This window comes from Myxocyprinus asiaticus, chromosome 3 (genome assembly GCF_019703515.2).
Source record: "Myxocyprinus asiaticus isolate MX2 ecotype Aquarium Trade chromosome 3, UBuf_Myxa_2, whole genome shotgun sequence".
In the NCBI taxonomy this organism is placed as follows: Eukaryota; Metazoa; Chordata; class Actinopteri; order Cypriniformes; family Catostomidae; genus Myxocyprinus; species Myxocyprinus asiaticus.
Genome location: NC_059346.1, coordinates 59,395,201 through 59,411,188, shown reverse-complemented (window position 1 = coordinate 59,411,188; position 15,988 = coordinate 59,395,201). Strand labels below are relative to the sequence as shown.

The 15,988-nt window shown below is 38.3% G+C and overlaps 1 protein-coding gene across 2 annotated transcripts; it reads left to right on the top strand.

Moving 5' to 3' along the window:
• The first annotated feature begins 1,418 nt into the window (after window positions 1-1,418).
• LOC127426340 (tumor necrosis factor ligand superfamily member 13-like) lies at window positions 1,419-15,200 on the top strand. Of its 2 annotated transcripts, none has more exons than XM_051673102.1 (6): window positions 1,419-1,726; window positions 6,012-6,111; window positions 6,236-6,283; window positions 12,372-12,490; window positions 12,572-12,710; window positions 14,402-15,200. In XM_051673102.1, exons 1-6 carry the CDS (start codon window positions 1,490-1,492, stop codon window positions 14,509-14,511), a joined length of 753 nt encoding a protein of 250 aa, XP_051529062.1. In that variant the 5' UTR covers window positions 1,419-1,489; the 3' UTR covers window positions 14,512-15,200. The 2 variants fall into 2 exon arrangements, with proteins under 2 accessions (XP_051529062.1, XP_051529053.1); XM_051673093.1 differs by having other exon boundaries at window positions 6,233-6,283.
• The last annotated feature ends 788 nt before the right edge of the window (window positions 15,201-15,988 follow it).

Sequence of the window (15,988 nt, the reverse complement as noted above, 5' to 3'; positions counted from 1 at the left end):
TCTGTTGACTTTTTTTTTTTCTTATTTCCTCTTTGAAACTGAAGCAACTAATAACACTGTCAATTGAAATCAACACATATGAAACAAAAGAACTTTAAAAATAAATAAATTCAACTGAGTGATCACATGGAATACAAATTTCACACTAAATATGAAACATTCAGATTCACATTATACTCAAAAAAAAAAAATTAAAAAAAAAATAAAAAAAATAAAATAAATACATTCCCAAACAAATAAAAAAAAGAAAATTACCCAGCTGGGATTTACTTCTCTTGTAGGCGCGCAAGGTAAGAGCTCAAATTAATGTGTTAGCGAACAGTTAGGAGTACTCACAAGATAGCAATTCCAAAAACAACACAGTACCAGATTTGAAGATGCACCAATGAAATGATCAGCAGATCCAGTCGGCCATGCATCCATCACAAACCATCTCTTCCAAAGATGAATCGGATGACATGTCCAGGCAAATCCTCCATCTTGTAGATAGGCCCGATCAGCACAGGCCACGAAAGCACATCGCTCCACATTCACTCAGTCATCCCTTGAGCTCCGAACACTTCAACCATTTCTTAACACTTTAATGTAAAATAAAACACGGGTATTGTCTCTCTTCCAAATACTTTCAAAGATGAAACAAAAAAAAAAAAAAAAAAACATGATAAACTGCGACACTCTCTCGGAGCGTTGCGCACGCACTTTAGGTTCACGCAACTGTTGAATATAAACTATAATTTTTTTTCTCAGCGTCTCGTCGACACTCAGTTCCTCCCATCAACAGTCTTTAAGCTGTTCAATGTTTCTACTTTCAAATCAAAATCCTTTTCTTTTTCCTCAGTCTTTAGACACTACATGTGTGTACTCTTTTCTCTTGCTTCTTGCACTCCCGAACTCTCTAGAAAAATCTCCTCTTTTTCTCTCGTGACCCCGCACCTTGAACTCTAGGGGTCAGATTATAAACACTTCATTTCTAAACAATTTAAAGGTATCTCCTAAAATACACCTTCCTATTATTTCTACCACTTCCACATCAATTTTAAACTTTTAAACATAAAATGACAAATATAAAATTACAAACCAAAAATAAACAACAACAAACACCTTTTTTTACCCTTTTAGACAGTGTTACAAAACGCATTGTTGAAAAATAATTTTGTATACCCAATTTACAAAAAATTGTAAAGATTAAAGCATTTAAAGTTATGAAAGGACAATGAATAGACTACTAATAGATTTATTAGGGCTCTACATTTGTTTATTTATTTACACTCAAAAAATATATTTAAGCCTATTTTTAAGATTTACACATTTAAATTTTATTATTTTTGGACAAGGGAATTGGCCAACCACGTATTGAGCGAATGTTTTTTTCCACTCCCACTTCTTTCTCATTTCTGATAAAAGCTGCGAAAGCGAAAGTTAACGAAACATCCATTGAGAATATTAGCGCTTTCGTAAACTCTTTCGTTATTTCTTCACATCAACGCCTATGATGAGCATTCCCCAAAATCCTCCGCCTGCTTCTGTTGGGAAGGTGAATGTGGAATTGTTGAAGTCGTTTATTCTGTATACTGTTGCCAGCACCTGTGTGGGTGTGATGTACATCCAGTGGACTCACATATGGATGCTCAGAGCCGAAATGGCTGAGATATCGCAGCGGTTCAGGCCTCTGGAAACAGCGGGGAAGGGAAGCGGGATATGCTGCGATGCCGCCGCCTGCTGCGGGGTAGGTGAGTGGTTTTAATTCAGTAATTACAGCTACAAATTAAGCTATGACGAAGGATGTTGTTCTGTCTTTAATGACGTACATTTATGGCTTCATTAATAAAATGGTATATCTTTATATATATATATATATATATATATATATATATATATATATATATATATATATATATATTTTTTTTTTTTTTTTTTTTTTTTTTTTGCATGCTTCTTTTGGACAAATGGTATTTTTATTCTGGTATTCTTTGAAGTATCACATAAATACCATGGTATATGAATTCAACACAATATATATATATATATATATATATATATATATATATATATATATATATATATATATATATATAAAGATATACCATATATATATATATAAGACTATGGTTTTTCCATGTTTTTGGACAAGTACACTGGAAAAAAAAGGGAAAGCAGCTCTATTGAAAATACTAAACATATTTATAATAAACTTAATACATTTGAAATGAAACAAAATTCTATTGAGTAAAGTCCCAGTGAAATTCAACACGGTCATCAAAAAGTGACATGATCACATTGCTATAAAATGTTGAAATGGATTCAAACTTCTAACAGATGGTGTTCACTCAACATGATTTTTACTGCTTGCTCAATTTACTTAATTAAAATTAGCTAATGCAGTACAATTCTTCAGCATCTTTCATTGTGTACAATCCATTAAACCAGTAAGGGGATTTCCAGTTCCCAGCATGCTTTGCATGAGATTGGATTGGGAGAGTACATTTGGAAATTAAGCGTTATTTTATGTATTCCTAAAGCGTTTTTACCAGTTTCAAAATCTCCTGGTCATGAAAGTTAGAATGAAGCCTGTACCGGAGCAAAATTTTCTATAGACGAAGCAAAACAGGGCATCGGAATTCACTGAGTATTCTAGCCAATTTCTCCCTTCAAATCAGCTGCTAGAATATGACCTCTTCTTTCCCAAAAATAATGTCACTGGATACTTTGCTAAATTGACCTGATGTGGTGTTTCAGAGCCTAGGTCATTTGAACCACCTTCTTTTCAATAGGGGCGCTAGCTTTAGCAGTGCTTGTTGATGATAACGATTACGAACGTGACGAGCTGATAATGGTTGCATGACACCCAGCTACTTCGCTGCTGGACACGTCACCATCACATGATGGATCTACCGCCTTGGTCGTGGTCTTTTTAACCAATTTCGTATGTCCATACCTTCTTCAGTGACTATTTTAAACGAAAGAGAGCTAACGATGCAGCGCTTTCACTTCAAACACTCAATGATAAGCTCAACAATGTGATTGGTCACAACATTATTTTGACCCATGGCATGTTTGTTACAGTACAAAACCACAAATTAGATGAAACATATTTATTATTCACATTAACTCCTCCTTGGTCTTAACATAGGGACTTTTTATAGCTTTGTGTATAAATACATGAAAATTGCCAGGTTCAGATCACCTCTGTGGAGGATGTCATGACGTTTCAGGCCGAAAACTCAAGTCAGATTGGCCCATAAGACCAAGGAAGGTCTAAAGGACACCAATATATTTTTATGGTGATAATTTCATATTTGTTAGTGTTAATTGTAAACCTGAAATTTCTGCTTTACCCCAGTAAAATTTGACTGATAAATCCTTGTGGGAGATTACCATATAACGACCTGCAGAAACAGTTTTCCTGACAACGAAATCGTGTCGTGTATCCCGCAATTCTGCGGGCTGTTTTGAATCAGAACAAGCGATGCCTGATTCACAAATGAATCTCTCTTTTGGGTAGGTTCTTTTCAATGAATTATTGAAATGGGTTTGCAAAAGTTAGTTTGCGGTTCAGTTTGAATCGTTGCATGTAAGAGAAATGTTAGAGTTAAGTATTAGAGATAGCTAAGAAGTTGAGCATAGATGGGTCATTGCATGTGCAATTGTTTGAGGGGAACTAAAAATGGGAACCTGATTTTGTTTAACTAACGATGACTGGAATTTTCATCATATTCTTTATAACTATTATTTCATAACGTTGATCTCTTGCCAAGATGATTAGCTAATCCTAACTAACTTTAAATCCAATCATAATGTATTAAACAAGTATTATGGGAGTTACATATGCGATAATGTATAAAAGCTTCTGAATTCTTTTGTTCGGGAGATTCTCTACTGAAAAGAGATCTCTCTGGCTGTATACTAATAAATGAGAAAGGGAGAAACTGGAGTCTGGGTTGAGTTATTTATGTTGCAGCATAAGTATACATATATGTGAGATGAGTATTATGGTAAAATCGCTAGCGTGTAGTGACAGGATACAAAATTCTCCTCACCTCAATCTGCATCCAGTTACACAGTTCAGCTGCCTGCCATCTGCCCACAATGCATGAAAATCTTTTTAATCAGTATCAAACATCCACTCAGAAAAGACATTATTCACTGATTTAAAAAGGTGAAAATTAGGAAACCAGCCCACCAAAAGCAAAAAAGTATACTCTCATGCCTTACTTTAAAGTGTTTTCTTTTTATTCTTTTAAAGTAGATTGGTAGGAATTGTAAATTATATTGTTTTGTTAGCCTTTCCTCAAATACCTTTAATTCAGTTGTTTTTACCGTGGGCTAATACTGTGAAGCAAATTCTGTGAAGCAACGAGGAGTGTTTGGACACTTGAGCCATAATTAAAAATGGATAAATGTCATTGCATTAGATGACAAAATATCAAATTAAATGGCATTTATTTTTAAAGAGAGCAAAACATTTCATAAAGAGTATATATACACTGGCGGCCAAAAGTTTGGAATAATGGACAGATTTTGCTCCTATGGAAAGAAATTGGTACTTTTATTAACCAAAGTGGCATTCAACTGATCACAATGTATAGTCAGGAGACTCAGGACATTAATAACGTGAAAAATTACTATTACAATTTGAAAAAAATGTAATTAATAAAACTACTTCAAAGAGTTCTCATCAAAAAATCCTCCACGTGCAGCAACGACAGCTTTGCAGATCCTTGGCATTCTAGCTGTCAGTTTGTCCAGATACTCAGGTGGCATTTCACCGCACGCTTCCTGTAGCACAATACTTGTCAGGCACTTCTCATGCACCTTACAGGCTAGCTGATCCCACAAAATCTCAATGGGGTTAAGATCCATAACACTCTTTTCCAATTATCTGTTGTCCAATGTCTGTGTTTCTTTGCCCACTCTAACCTTTACTTTTTGTTTTTCTGTTTCAAAAGTTTCTTTGCATTTCTTCCCATAAGGCCTGCACCCGAGTCTTCTCTTTACTGTTGTACACGAAACTGGTGTTGACTCTGTTGTACTTAACCTCTTGTTTAGTTGTACATCTGGGCCTTCCACATCTCTTTCTGTCCTTGTTAGAGCCAGTTGTCCTTTGTCTTTGAAGACTGTAGTGTACATCTTTGTATGAAATCTTCAGTTTTTTTGGCAATTTCAAGCATTGTATAGCCTTCATTCTTCAAAACAATGATTGACTGATGAGTTTCTAGAGAAAGCTGTTTCTTTTTTGCCATTTTTGACCTAATATTGACTTTAAGACATGCCAGTCTATTGCATACTCTGTCAACTCAAAAACAAACACAAAAACAATGTTAAGCTTCATTTAACGAACCAAATAGCTTTCAGATGTGTTTGATATAATGACAAGTGATTTTCTAGTACCAAATTAGCAATTTAGCATGTTTACTCAAGGATAAGGTGTTGGAGCGATGGCTGCTGGAAATGGGGGCTGTCTAGATTTTAACAAAAATGACTTTTTTCAAATAGTGATGGTGCTGTTTTTTTACATCAGTAATGTCCTGACTATACTTTGTGATCAGTTGAATGCCACTTTGGTGAATTAAAGTACCAATTTCCTTCCAAAACAGCAAAATCTGTACATTATTTCAAACTTCTGGCTGCCAATGTATATATATATATATATATATATATGTGTGTGTGTGTGTGTGTCTGTATGTGTGTTTTCAAATTGAAGGACATTTCTAGTTGTCAAAGTTATGAAAAATGTCCATAGTTAATATGATGTATTACACCTGTGGTTACACTGCTAGGACACCTGTGTAAACCTAAGGGGAACTGACTATATACATTAAAATCACCTAGAGACCCAGTTTCTTATAAGTCATAAATTGGCTCATAAAAGTAAAATTAGTTCTGAGAAAAGTGTAATTTTTTTGAAGATGCCCCTTGGATCAAACAATCAACAATGATCTGGAGGTTCAGCTTGTCTATAGCATTTCAATAATCTGTGATGATATCTCATTTCCCATGCATCTTGCTGTAAGGTTAGCAGATATCACAGATTTCCTGAGAGACAGACACGTGGACACGGCCGAGACACAAGAGATGTGCAAGAACAGAAGAAACGGAGACATAGACGACAAAGTGAGTCACTTGTTTCTTCATTTCTGTCTTTCACAGCCACACTTTCTTTTTCACTTTTTTAATTATCTGACAAACACATTCGCTTTCTCTTTGATCATATGCAAATTCTCCTTTCTTTTAGCAGAGCAGCACACATTTCTTCATCTTGTTCCTGTGTCCTCTCAGTCGTATAGTGAGTATTACACCCACGGTATCTTACAGTTCAGTGTTTATGAAGAGCATTTCTCTTTGACCTCAATTTATTTGAGTATAAACGGCTGTGCTGAATTGTGATTATTAAACACAAATTTTAATTTAAACAAAATTTTATTAATCTAATTCATTAAGTGCCATCGTTTTCATAAAAGATTTAGTCTCTGGCATGTAAACTAAGGTTAATAGCTGGCATCTGGATAAATAATTAACATCTTCATTTTCAAAACACTGCCATTTTCATTTGTTTTCCCAAAGTGTCTCATCCACACGAGACTTATGAAAACTCTCATATCCCCTTACTGCGCATGTGAAAAATCGCTGTTCCATGTATGGTCTATTGTCCTCATGTTCCATCGCCGGACAGAAATTCTGAGTAAACTTCCCGTCGCCTTTGAAGAAATGCAATGTGAAGGTTGTACAAAGTAACATTTATCTTTAACAATGCTATCAAAGTGAATAGCAGGCATAACAACGCTGCTACAACATGGTCCACCATCTTGATTTTTGTGGCTATAATGGATCACACGACTGTGTCACATGACAAAAAATACATTATCTTTTTCAGATATCTCTGTTTTCCCTGTCAGCATTTTCAAATGTATCCACTTGAGAAAGCGTTTTCAAAAAGTGTGGATGGAAGGCCAAAACGTAGAGAAAAAGATTATTAGATAGAAAGTGTATTAGTGTGGAATTGGCCTCATATATCTCAGGAAGCTACTACCTAGCTGTTTAAGTCTATGTTTAGGGGTAGTGTTAGAGTTGGGTTATAGTTTCTCCAACCAATCAGGTAGCGCTTTCAAGATGAATACTAATGATTTGTCCAATCAAGTACAGGTTTCTTTATTAATATAAATGACTCTTCCCTGGCGATCGTTTCTGAGATTTGTGTTCTGTGCAGTCAAATCCAGGTGTTTCATGTCATAGCTGTTACTATACTATATGTATTTTAACACAGTTTAACACTGTATTGACCAGTCAATATCCAGAACCAGGACTATACATTTAATAATGTCATTTCATTTTATCTTTCAGCTATGTAATTAATTTTGTTTACACCCCTGGATGCAACCTGGTCTCATAAAATAACATTACAATTCCTACATTTTTGCAAAATTATTCTACGTGGCTCATTGTACATATCAGTTCATAAACCCTTACTTTTCGGCTTGTTCCCATCAAAATAATTGTACTATGGTGCATGACTTGTGAGGCAAAACATTTGAACATTTACATTACATAACCAACTACATTTAAAAGCTTGTTCGGGCACAAACAAGTCGCTCGGTAGCTCAAGTGTAATGCGAAAGACTGGGGTACAAGACCAGAAGATCACGCAAGTCAACACGTGAGCCGAAAGTGTCATAGAACACCACAAAATAAAGTGGTTGGTTTAACAAGTGCGTTTTTCACCTCACATTTGTGTTTTATGACACTATTGTTTAGGTTTAAGGTTAGCGGTGGGTTTGTTGATTTAAAAATCGACAGATCATTGACCTTAAAAACCTCATCTATTTTTGAGAAAATGTAACTTGCTTTTGCCACCACACAGTAGACATTTCACCTCAGAACTGCCACAATACACGTAATGAACCACGCAATATAATTTTTCAAAAATGTTGCCAGTCACGTAATTTTCATCAGGCTGCTGTTTATGACTCTTGAGCAATTCAGAATGTTTTAATAAATACACATGAAACAAATATATAATATTTGGTCAAAGACAAATAATTTCCTGTTATAAAATTCAGTCAAATAGCTGTTTTGGTAGAGAACCTTTTGTATTTCTCAGTCAGGAGGTATATTTCCAAAACTGAAGCATAGTAAACATGGGAAACTATGATTTATGATTTTTTTGTGATTAGTTATTATAGTTATTGATACTACTGTCATCTTTTTTCCTTTTTTATATTAGTGGTGGTTTCACAGCAGTAAAAATAATGTCTTGGTTACTTAGGGTAACTTTGGTTCCCTGACTGGAGGGAATGAGAAGCTGTGTCAGAAGCTGATGCTATGGGAGAACCCGTCAGGGGGCAGGGCTTTGAAACCCTATACCATCACACCAATTTGATTGGTAGGTGAAGCTTAGTGCTCTGCCTATGCTGACATCATTGTTAGCATATAAACAGAAGCCTAGCTTCACATCGTCAGGATTTTCTGACTGAAGGTAAGGTAAGGAGATCTCTCATCCCGTTACAGTGGAAAATCAGTAACTACGCCACAGTTACACAGCATCTCGTTCCCTCATTTCAGGGATCCAAGGTTAGGTAAAGTAACCAAGATGTTCCATTTCAAGAGGGTGACTTCGTCACTGCATTAGAAGCTTACGCTACGGGAGTTGTATACCACAATGCTGTAGCACTGATGTGCACACTGTCATATTGATAAAATTGGAAGGGAGGTGGAAACAATAAACCAACGGCTTGATGCCAAGACAGAGACACTGGCCATGCTGGGTAGTGGAGCAATGTCTCAACACATTTTCCCACTTAGAGGGAAGGAGGGAAACTGAGCGATTGCCTGGCCAGGGGCTCTGGCACAATGACACTAGCCGACAGGGTAGAGAAATATTGGCTTTGGCACAGTGACACTAGCTAACAGGGTAGTGAAACATTGTACACATGCTCTCATTCACCACAGTGTAGATAGGGAGACCATAGTGTAAAACCAAACCCCTTGTGCGACCTTCAAAGCAAACAAACAGTTGTTCTGATACCCTGAATTGACTCTTTTGGTCAATGTACATGCGTAATGCCCTCACAAGGCAGAGCATATGTAGACTCAGCTTTGTCTGACTCAAAGGGAGGAGGGGAGAATGCTTGTAGGGTAACAACCTGCACCCTTAAGGGGGTTGCCAGGACTTTGGGCTCCGAACCTTCCAAGGGCTTAAGAGTGGCCTTTGACAGGCCTAGTCAGAACTTTACACAGTTATTAATCGAAAGGGCCTGATGGTCCCCAACACGTTTGACTGATGCCAAAGCGAGTAGCAACACAGTCTTCAGTGAAAGTATGAATAAGCTTACCGCCTCTAGTGACTCAAACAGGGGACCTGCAAGTGCATTTAAAACCAGCGCTAAGTCCCAGACCAAGACAGTAGGGGGGCGAGACGGTCTCAGATGTCTCGCACCCTGGAAGAATCTACTGACCAGAGGGTGTTTGCCTTCCAAAAAGTCCTTAATGAGGTCATGAGTAGCTGCTACAGAAGTGACATATATTTTTAGCATGGATAGAGTAAGTCCTGCTTTGGGTTCTCACCTCGTGAGGAACACCAATTAGCAAAAAGCTCCAGATATGTGAGCAATCTCTAATTGAGGTAGTAAAATCCAACTGTCAAGGTAATTCAATATGCGTACAGCGGCCAGCTTCAGCGGAGCCAGCACCGCATCGACACATTTCATGAATGTGCGGGGAGCCAGGGACAACCCGAAGGGTAGAGCCTTGAACTGGTATGCGGGGCGAATCTCAAGAATGGCCTGTGACAAGGGGCATGATAATTTGCACATGATAGTAGGCATCTTTCAGGTCGATGGATACAAACCAGTTCAGAGTGCGGACATGATTCAAGATCTGTCTCTGAGTCACCATCTTGAACTGAGACTTGCTGAGTGTCCAATTCAAGGGTCTAAAGTCCAGCATGGTCCTTAAGCCAACGCTCTTTTTGGCGATCAGGAAATAACGACTGTATAAGCCATGCAGTTTGGATTGTGCTCAGTACCCAGCTGGAATTCCCCAGAAGACCACCATGCCTCCAGATAGTGAATCAGGGGACACAGAGGTTGGACTGTGACCATTAAAATCTGAACACCGCCTGCCCTCGGGGGTGGTCGTTCAGAATATGTGAGTTGGTCAGAGCTGAAAATGTGCCCGTTTTTTGTGCCTTGAGCAACTGCAACAAGGTTTGCAAACTCTATTTGGTTGTGACACATTGGGCACAGAGCCAACAAGATGGGATGACGTCCATAAAGCAGCACCTTTCTTTTGGGTAGAAGCCGCTGGGCTTGTTTACTTGCCAGCAGCACTGGCTCCATTATCAGGGAAGAAACAGGGTAAGTGATGGTAACAATTTGGACGCTGGCTGTACACTGTCCTGAAGCAGAGCACGAGAAAACCATCTGGATTACATAACAGACTGGAACCTCTCAGTGAAAGCATCAAGAGCATCACCATAGAGGCCGTGCTTCAAGCAGGACCGCTTTGTCCCTGTCGCTCAGATCTGACAAGTTGAGCCAGATGGGGTGTTCAGCAGACAATAGGCTAACCATAGATCTGCAAAGAGCCTGGGAAGTTGTCTTGGTGGCCCAGAGCGCCAAATACGTGGCGTGACGCAGTTCTTGAAGGGACTTGGGATCTGGACCGTTCTCATCCAAGTCCTTCAGAAGATCTGCCTGATAGGCCTGCAACATGTCCATGGTGTGCAGAGCTGCACCAGCCTGACCCACTGAAGTGTAGGACTTACCCAGCAGCATGGATGTAAACCTACAAAACTTGGATGGATGCACCGGCTTAGAAGAGGAAGGGCATAATAGTGCTGCTACTGCCTCTTTCATTGGAGGATGACAGGAATATCCTCTAAGCTTGGTGCATTTCAAAGATGTGAAGGTAAGTGCACCTGGGATGTAGGTCCTCGCCGAGTACGGCGAATGCTTCTTCTTGATCAGCTGGTCATGCAGCTCGGGAAAAAACATCCCTGGACTTGGTAAAAAACTTTCATCCAGTTGAGAGCGCTGTGGCGCAACAAGGTTGGACCATTCAAGCGGAAACTTCTCAACTGCCCAGCCGAGTACCTTGTTCAACTCAGCTTCAGAAGCAGACATCTGTCTGTTTTCCACCACTTGCGGGGAAATACAAACACCCTGCTTGTCCACTGAGTTTGACCAAGTCTTAGCATCTGTGGCCTACAGCGATATAGCATCACCCTTCTCATTCGCACCGCCAAACATGATTGAACCATGCACATCGATTTCAGGGCACAGGTCATCACAGGCAAACCATAAGGGAGAAGACGCCATATACGGAGCATTGGAGGTGCGCAAGGCTTGAGCCAGAGACAAATCCTCCCCAAAATCTCCAAAATCTGTATCCCTTCCTCGTGCCCTTCGTGTGGTCCCTCAGAAGACTCAGAAGGAGCAAAGCCAGAGGGAGAGGGATCGGCTTCCACTTTCTCAATGAAAGCAAGCCTCGAGTGCAGCATGGTGGGAAACACCTGCGAAACATTGGCTGTCTTTAAGACGTGTTTCAGCAAATGCACTGTTTTAGTTTTCTTCAAATTTGCTCTTTCTGAAATGCAGTGTAAACACACTGCAACACGGAATTGCTTGAAGTTGTGCTTCTTGCTGGCGCACGCAGAGAGAAGTGTAGAGCTTGTTCCTGTTGACCCAGTCGCAACATGCTCAGCTAAATGTTGGTTCCAGTAGCACAAAATATATCTATGCTGCCCTGAAAAAGGACAATTCTATTGTTGTGAAGCTGGGCACTAAGCTTTACCAGCCAATCAAATTGCCATGATGGTTTAGGGTTTCAAAATCCCTTGCCCTGACAGGTTTTCCCATAGAGCTAAAGTGACTTTGAAAGGGACAGTGGTAGAGTATGTTGGAAGAAAATATGGATACCATGGTAAATGTGAAGGATTCAGGAGGTCAGACAACCATAAAAGACCCCATGAAATGGTTTGACAAATGCAGTTTTCTTACCTGTGTTGATGTTCCTAATAAAATATGAAGCTGTGCTGGAAAATATCAGAGCTCAGCCAAAAATATTATTTATTTGATGCCCTTGAGTAAGAAATGATGTCATCAAATATAATTTTGGAACATTTTCTGATCATTTTAATGCATATACAGTATATGCTAAATGTTAATTTTGTCAAGTTTCAAGAGGACACTAGCATATAGAGAGATATGTAGATGACCACAGAACTAACAGATGTGGACTGAAAGCCACAAAACTTTTGATTACATGAGGTCTTCAAATATACAGTAGACCATACTATCTCTTAGTGAACTTCTGTACTTCACAATAGGAAAGAATTGTTATTGTATGCCATTGTTTTCTTTCTCTGTTTTTCTCAGACAATCATGACACCACTGTTCTCTCTTGGGCCCTTGGGCAGAGCAGAGGCGAGGGGCTTCAGCTATCAGGTGACACTGTAACAGTGGTGACAGAGGGTACTTACTTTATTTACAGTCAGGTTGGTAGAGTTTGGCACTGGTTTTACTGCATTATCAAAGTACAGACTTCAGGGAGTAACCTGTTGTGTTACTTGCCACAGGTGCTGTATAAAGATACCACCTGGGTCATGGGTCATGTGATCACAAAAAGCCTCAGGGGTGCGGAGACTAAGCTGATGAAGTGTCTAAAGAGCATGCCCAGAAACACCAGCCAGCCACTTAACACTTGCTACACTGCTGGTGAGTTATCAGGACAATAGTAGAAAATAGGTGTGTTTGACTTCATGCACTGCTGTGCAGAACGATCGGCACTGTACTTGAAGCAGCGCATGTCTGTTAGAAATTTTGTCTGACTTCAGACAGCACCACCGCCGCAATGTACCACGCGCCCCATTGAGAGTGAGAACCACTAATCGCGACCACGAGGAGGTTACCCCATGTGACTCTACCCTCCCTAGCAACTGGGCCAATTTGGTTGCTTAGTCACTCAGCACACCCTGGATTTGAACTCGCGACTCCAGGGGTGGTAGTCGGCGTCAATACTTGCTGAGCTACCCAGGCCCTTGATAAAAATACTTTGATGTCACTACCTCAAATATGTCAGAAAGATTGAGCATGTTCTACAATTTAGAAATAAAAAGTATATACGATATAGTGAAAGCATGCTTTTTTAATTATAATACAATTAAAATTATGGTAGAAGTGGATTTGTTTTTAATAAAAAAATATAAAATAATATATAACCTATATAATCCATTAAAATGTAATGGTGATGAATGGGGACATGTAAACTGGCTGATCATCTGACAAAAAAAAACATGTACAAATAAAATTAATGAGAACATTTACATGCAAACTAATGTGTTGATTACTCCCAAAAATCATCTTATTTAAAAAATCTTACAAAGCGAGAAAACTGTGTTTACATGAGATTTGAAATAATCACGTTATTCTCTGCTTTTGACATCAAACCATGAAGAGACATGCACTCAACACGTGTGCACATTGGATTTACATGCCACAAAAAATCGGCATAATAGGTAAAAATCTACCAGTGTCGACTGGTTTATTCTTACGCCGTTTATGACCTTACACCAATAAAGGAATGCTGTTTATTGCATTTACAAGACCACACACATTGTCGGCTTATTTAAGCATAATCGTTGTAAGAACGTACATGTTTTAAAAACATGTTGTTTTAAAAGCACTAGACATGCAGAGATTTATCCCGTTTAAATGCACACCAATATGCTGAGGACTCCTAAAAATCAGCTTATTTAAACATTTGAAAAAGCAAGAAAACCGTGTTGACATGAGATTTGAAATAATCGTGTTATTCTCTGCTTTTGACATCAAACCGTGAAGACGCATCCACATATTGGATAAGCCGGTAAGAAAGCCAGTTAAGGTGTTTACATGCAACATGAAATCAGCGTATTGGGCAAAAATCTACCCGTGTCGATCTGATTATTCGTACAGCCTTTTTTTTTTTTTTTTTTTTTTTTTTTTTTTTTTTTTTACCGTACACCAATAAAGGAACGCCGTTTAATGTGTTTACATGACCCCACACATTGTCTGCTTATTAAGCAAAATCACTGTAAGAACATGCATGAACGTTCTCTGTGTCAAGTGGTTAATGCTTAAAACGTTTATGACCTGAATGCCGGTTAAGGTGTTTACATGCAACGCAATTTGGCGTAATGGGCAAAAATCTACCCGTTACGATCGGTTTATTTTTTCGCCGTTTTTGTGCATGTAAACGTGCACAATAGAGCTGAAGTTTAACATGGAATATTCCTTTAATTTGGTTAAAAAGCCAAATACGTATTTATTTACCGGATGTTTACAATAGACTACAGATTTGAAAGAAATTGTAACTATACAGAAATATATATATGAGCAGTGCCGGTGAATGTGTGTTTGTTTTATAGGTGTTCACTTCCTGGAGTCTGGATCCACACTTCAGCTCTCTGTTCCCCGCAAATCTGCAGAGATCATCCTCACTGCTCACGCTACCTTCATGGGCATCTTTAACATCTGAAACACACACACAAACTGATTTTAGCCCCATATGATAGAACTGAATTTAGCCCCATGTGATAGAACTGAATCTCAAACAATTGCAAATACCATGCCCAGTGCTTTTAAGTGGTACACTGGGGACATCTAGTGGACTTTTGAAATGTTATGGTACTTTATAAATGTGTTTCAAGGTTTAGGAAAATACTACTGTATATGCATGTCACTTAGATGAGCGTTAAGTTTGGATAACAGATGACAAACAACAGTGCTGTGTTGGAAAATGCACACTATAATGCTGTACTAAATTTGAAAGTGAGTGGAGTGTTATGTACCTGAGCCCGTAATCATTATTACAATGATGTCACATATTCAAATAAATATTCAGAGAAAGAAAGAAAAACAATAATAATAATGATAAAAAAAACGACATTTATTTCTTTTTTTGTTTTTTTACAGATTTACAATGGTGATAGGCTTCCATAATAATCTTTGAGGTGCCATGGTAATACCATTCAGGCCAACTTTTAATGAGCATGCAACAATAATAATAAACAAAAACTTTAATAATGCTTTATATTGAACTGTACTTTTAAAAGGATAGTTCACCCAAAAACTAAAATGCTCTCATTATTTACTCCCCGTCATGCCATCTAAGATGTGTATGACTTTCTTTTTTCTGCAGAACACAAACGAAGATTTTTAGAAGAATGACTCAGCTCTGTAGGTCCATACAATGCAAGTGAATGGTGATCAGGCTTTTGAAGCTCCAAAAAGGAGATAAAGTCAGCATAAAAGTTATTCATACGACCCCAGTGGTTTAATCAATGTCTTCTGAAGCAATCCAGTAGGTATTGGGTGAGAACAGACCAAAATATAATTCCTTTTTCACTGTACATCTTGCCATTGCAGTCTAAAGGCACGATCATGATTTCCAGCTCCAATACACTTTCTAGTGTTTGACGCATGCGCAAAGCACATGATGGCGCTATAGGAAGTGTAATCGAACTTGAAATCACCAAAGAGACTGCTGTCAAGATGTACTGTGAAAAAATAGTTCTATTTTGGTCTGTTCTGGCCCAAAACCAACTGGATTGCTTCAGAAGACATTGATTAAACCACTGGAGTCTTCTGAATTATGTTTATGCTTTCTGGACCTTCAAAGGCCTGATCATCATTCACTTGCATTGTATGCACCTACAGAGCTGAGACATTTTTCTAAAAATATTTGTTTGTGTTCAGCAGAAGAAAGTCATACACATCTTCGATGGCATATGGGTGAGGAACTGATTAGAGAATTTTCATTTTCAACTATCCCTTTAAAGTATTTACTAGTTAAAAGTAAAAAATACAAATATCAATGACAATAATTTACGATCAGTTGCATTCATGCTTTCTGCCATCAACTGTAGAAATAGACCCAATGCCACAGCTCAGTATCTCACATGATCATTTATAACATCTTTATTTGGGGAAAAAAAGACTACCAGCTATAAAAG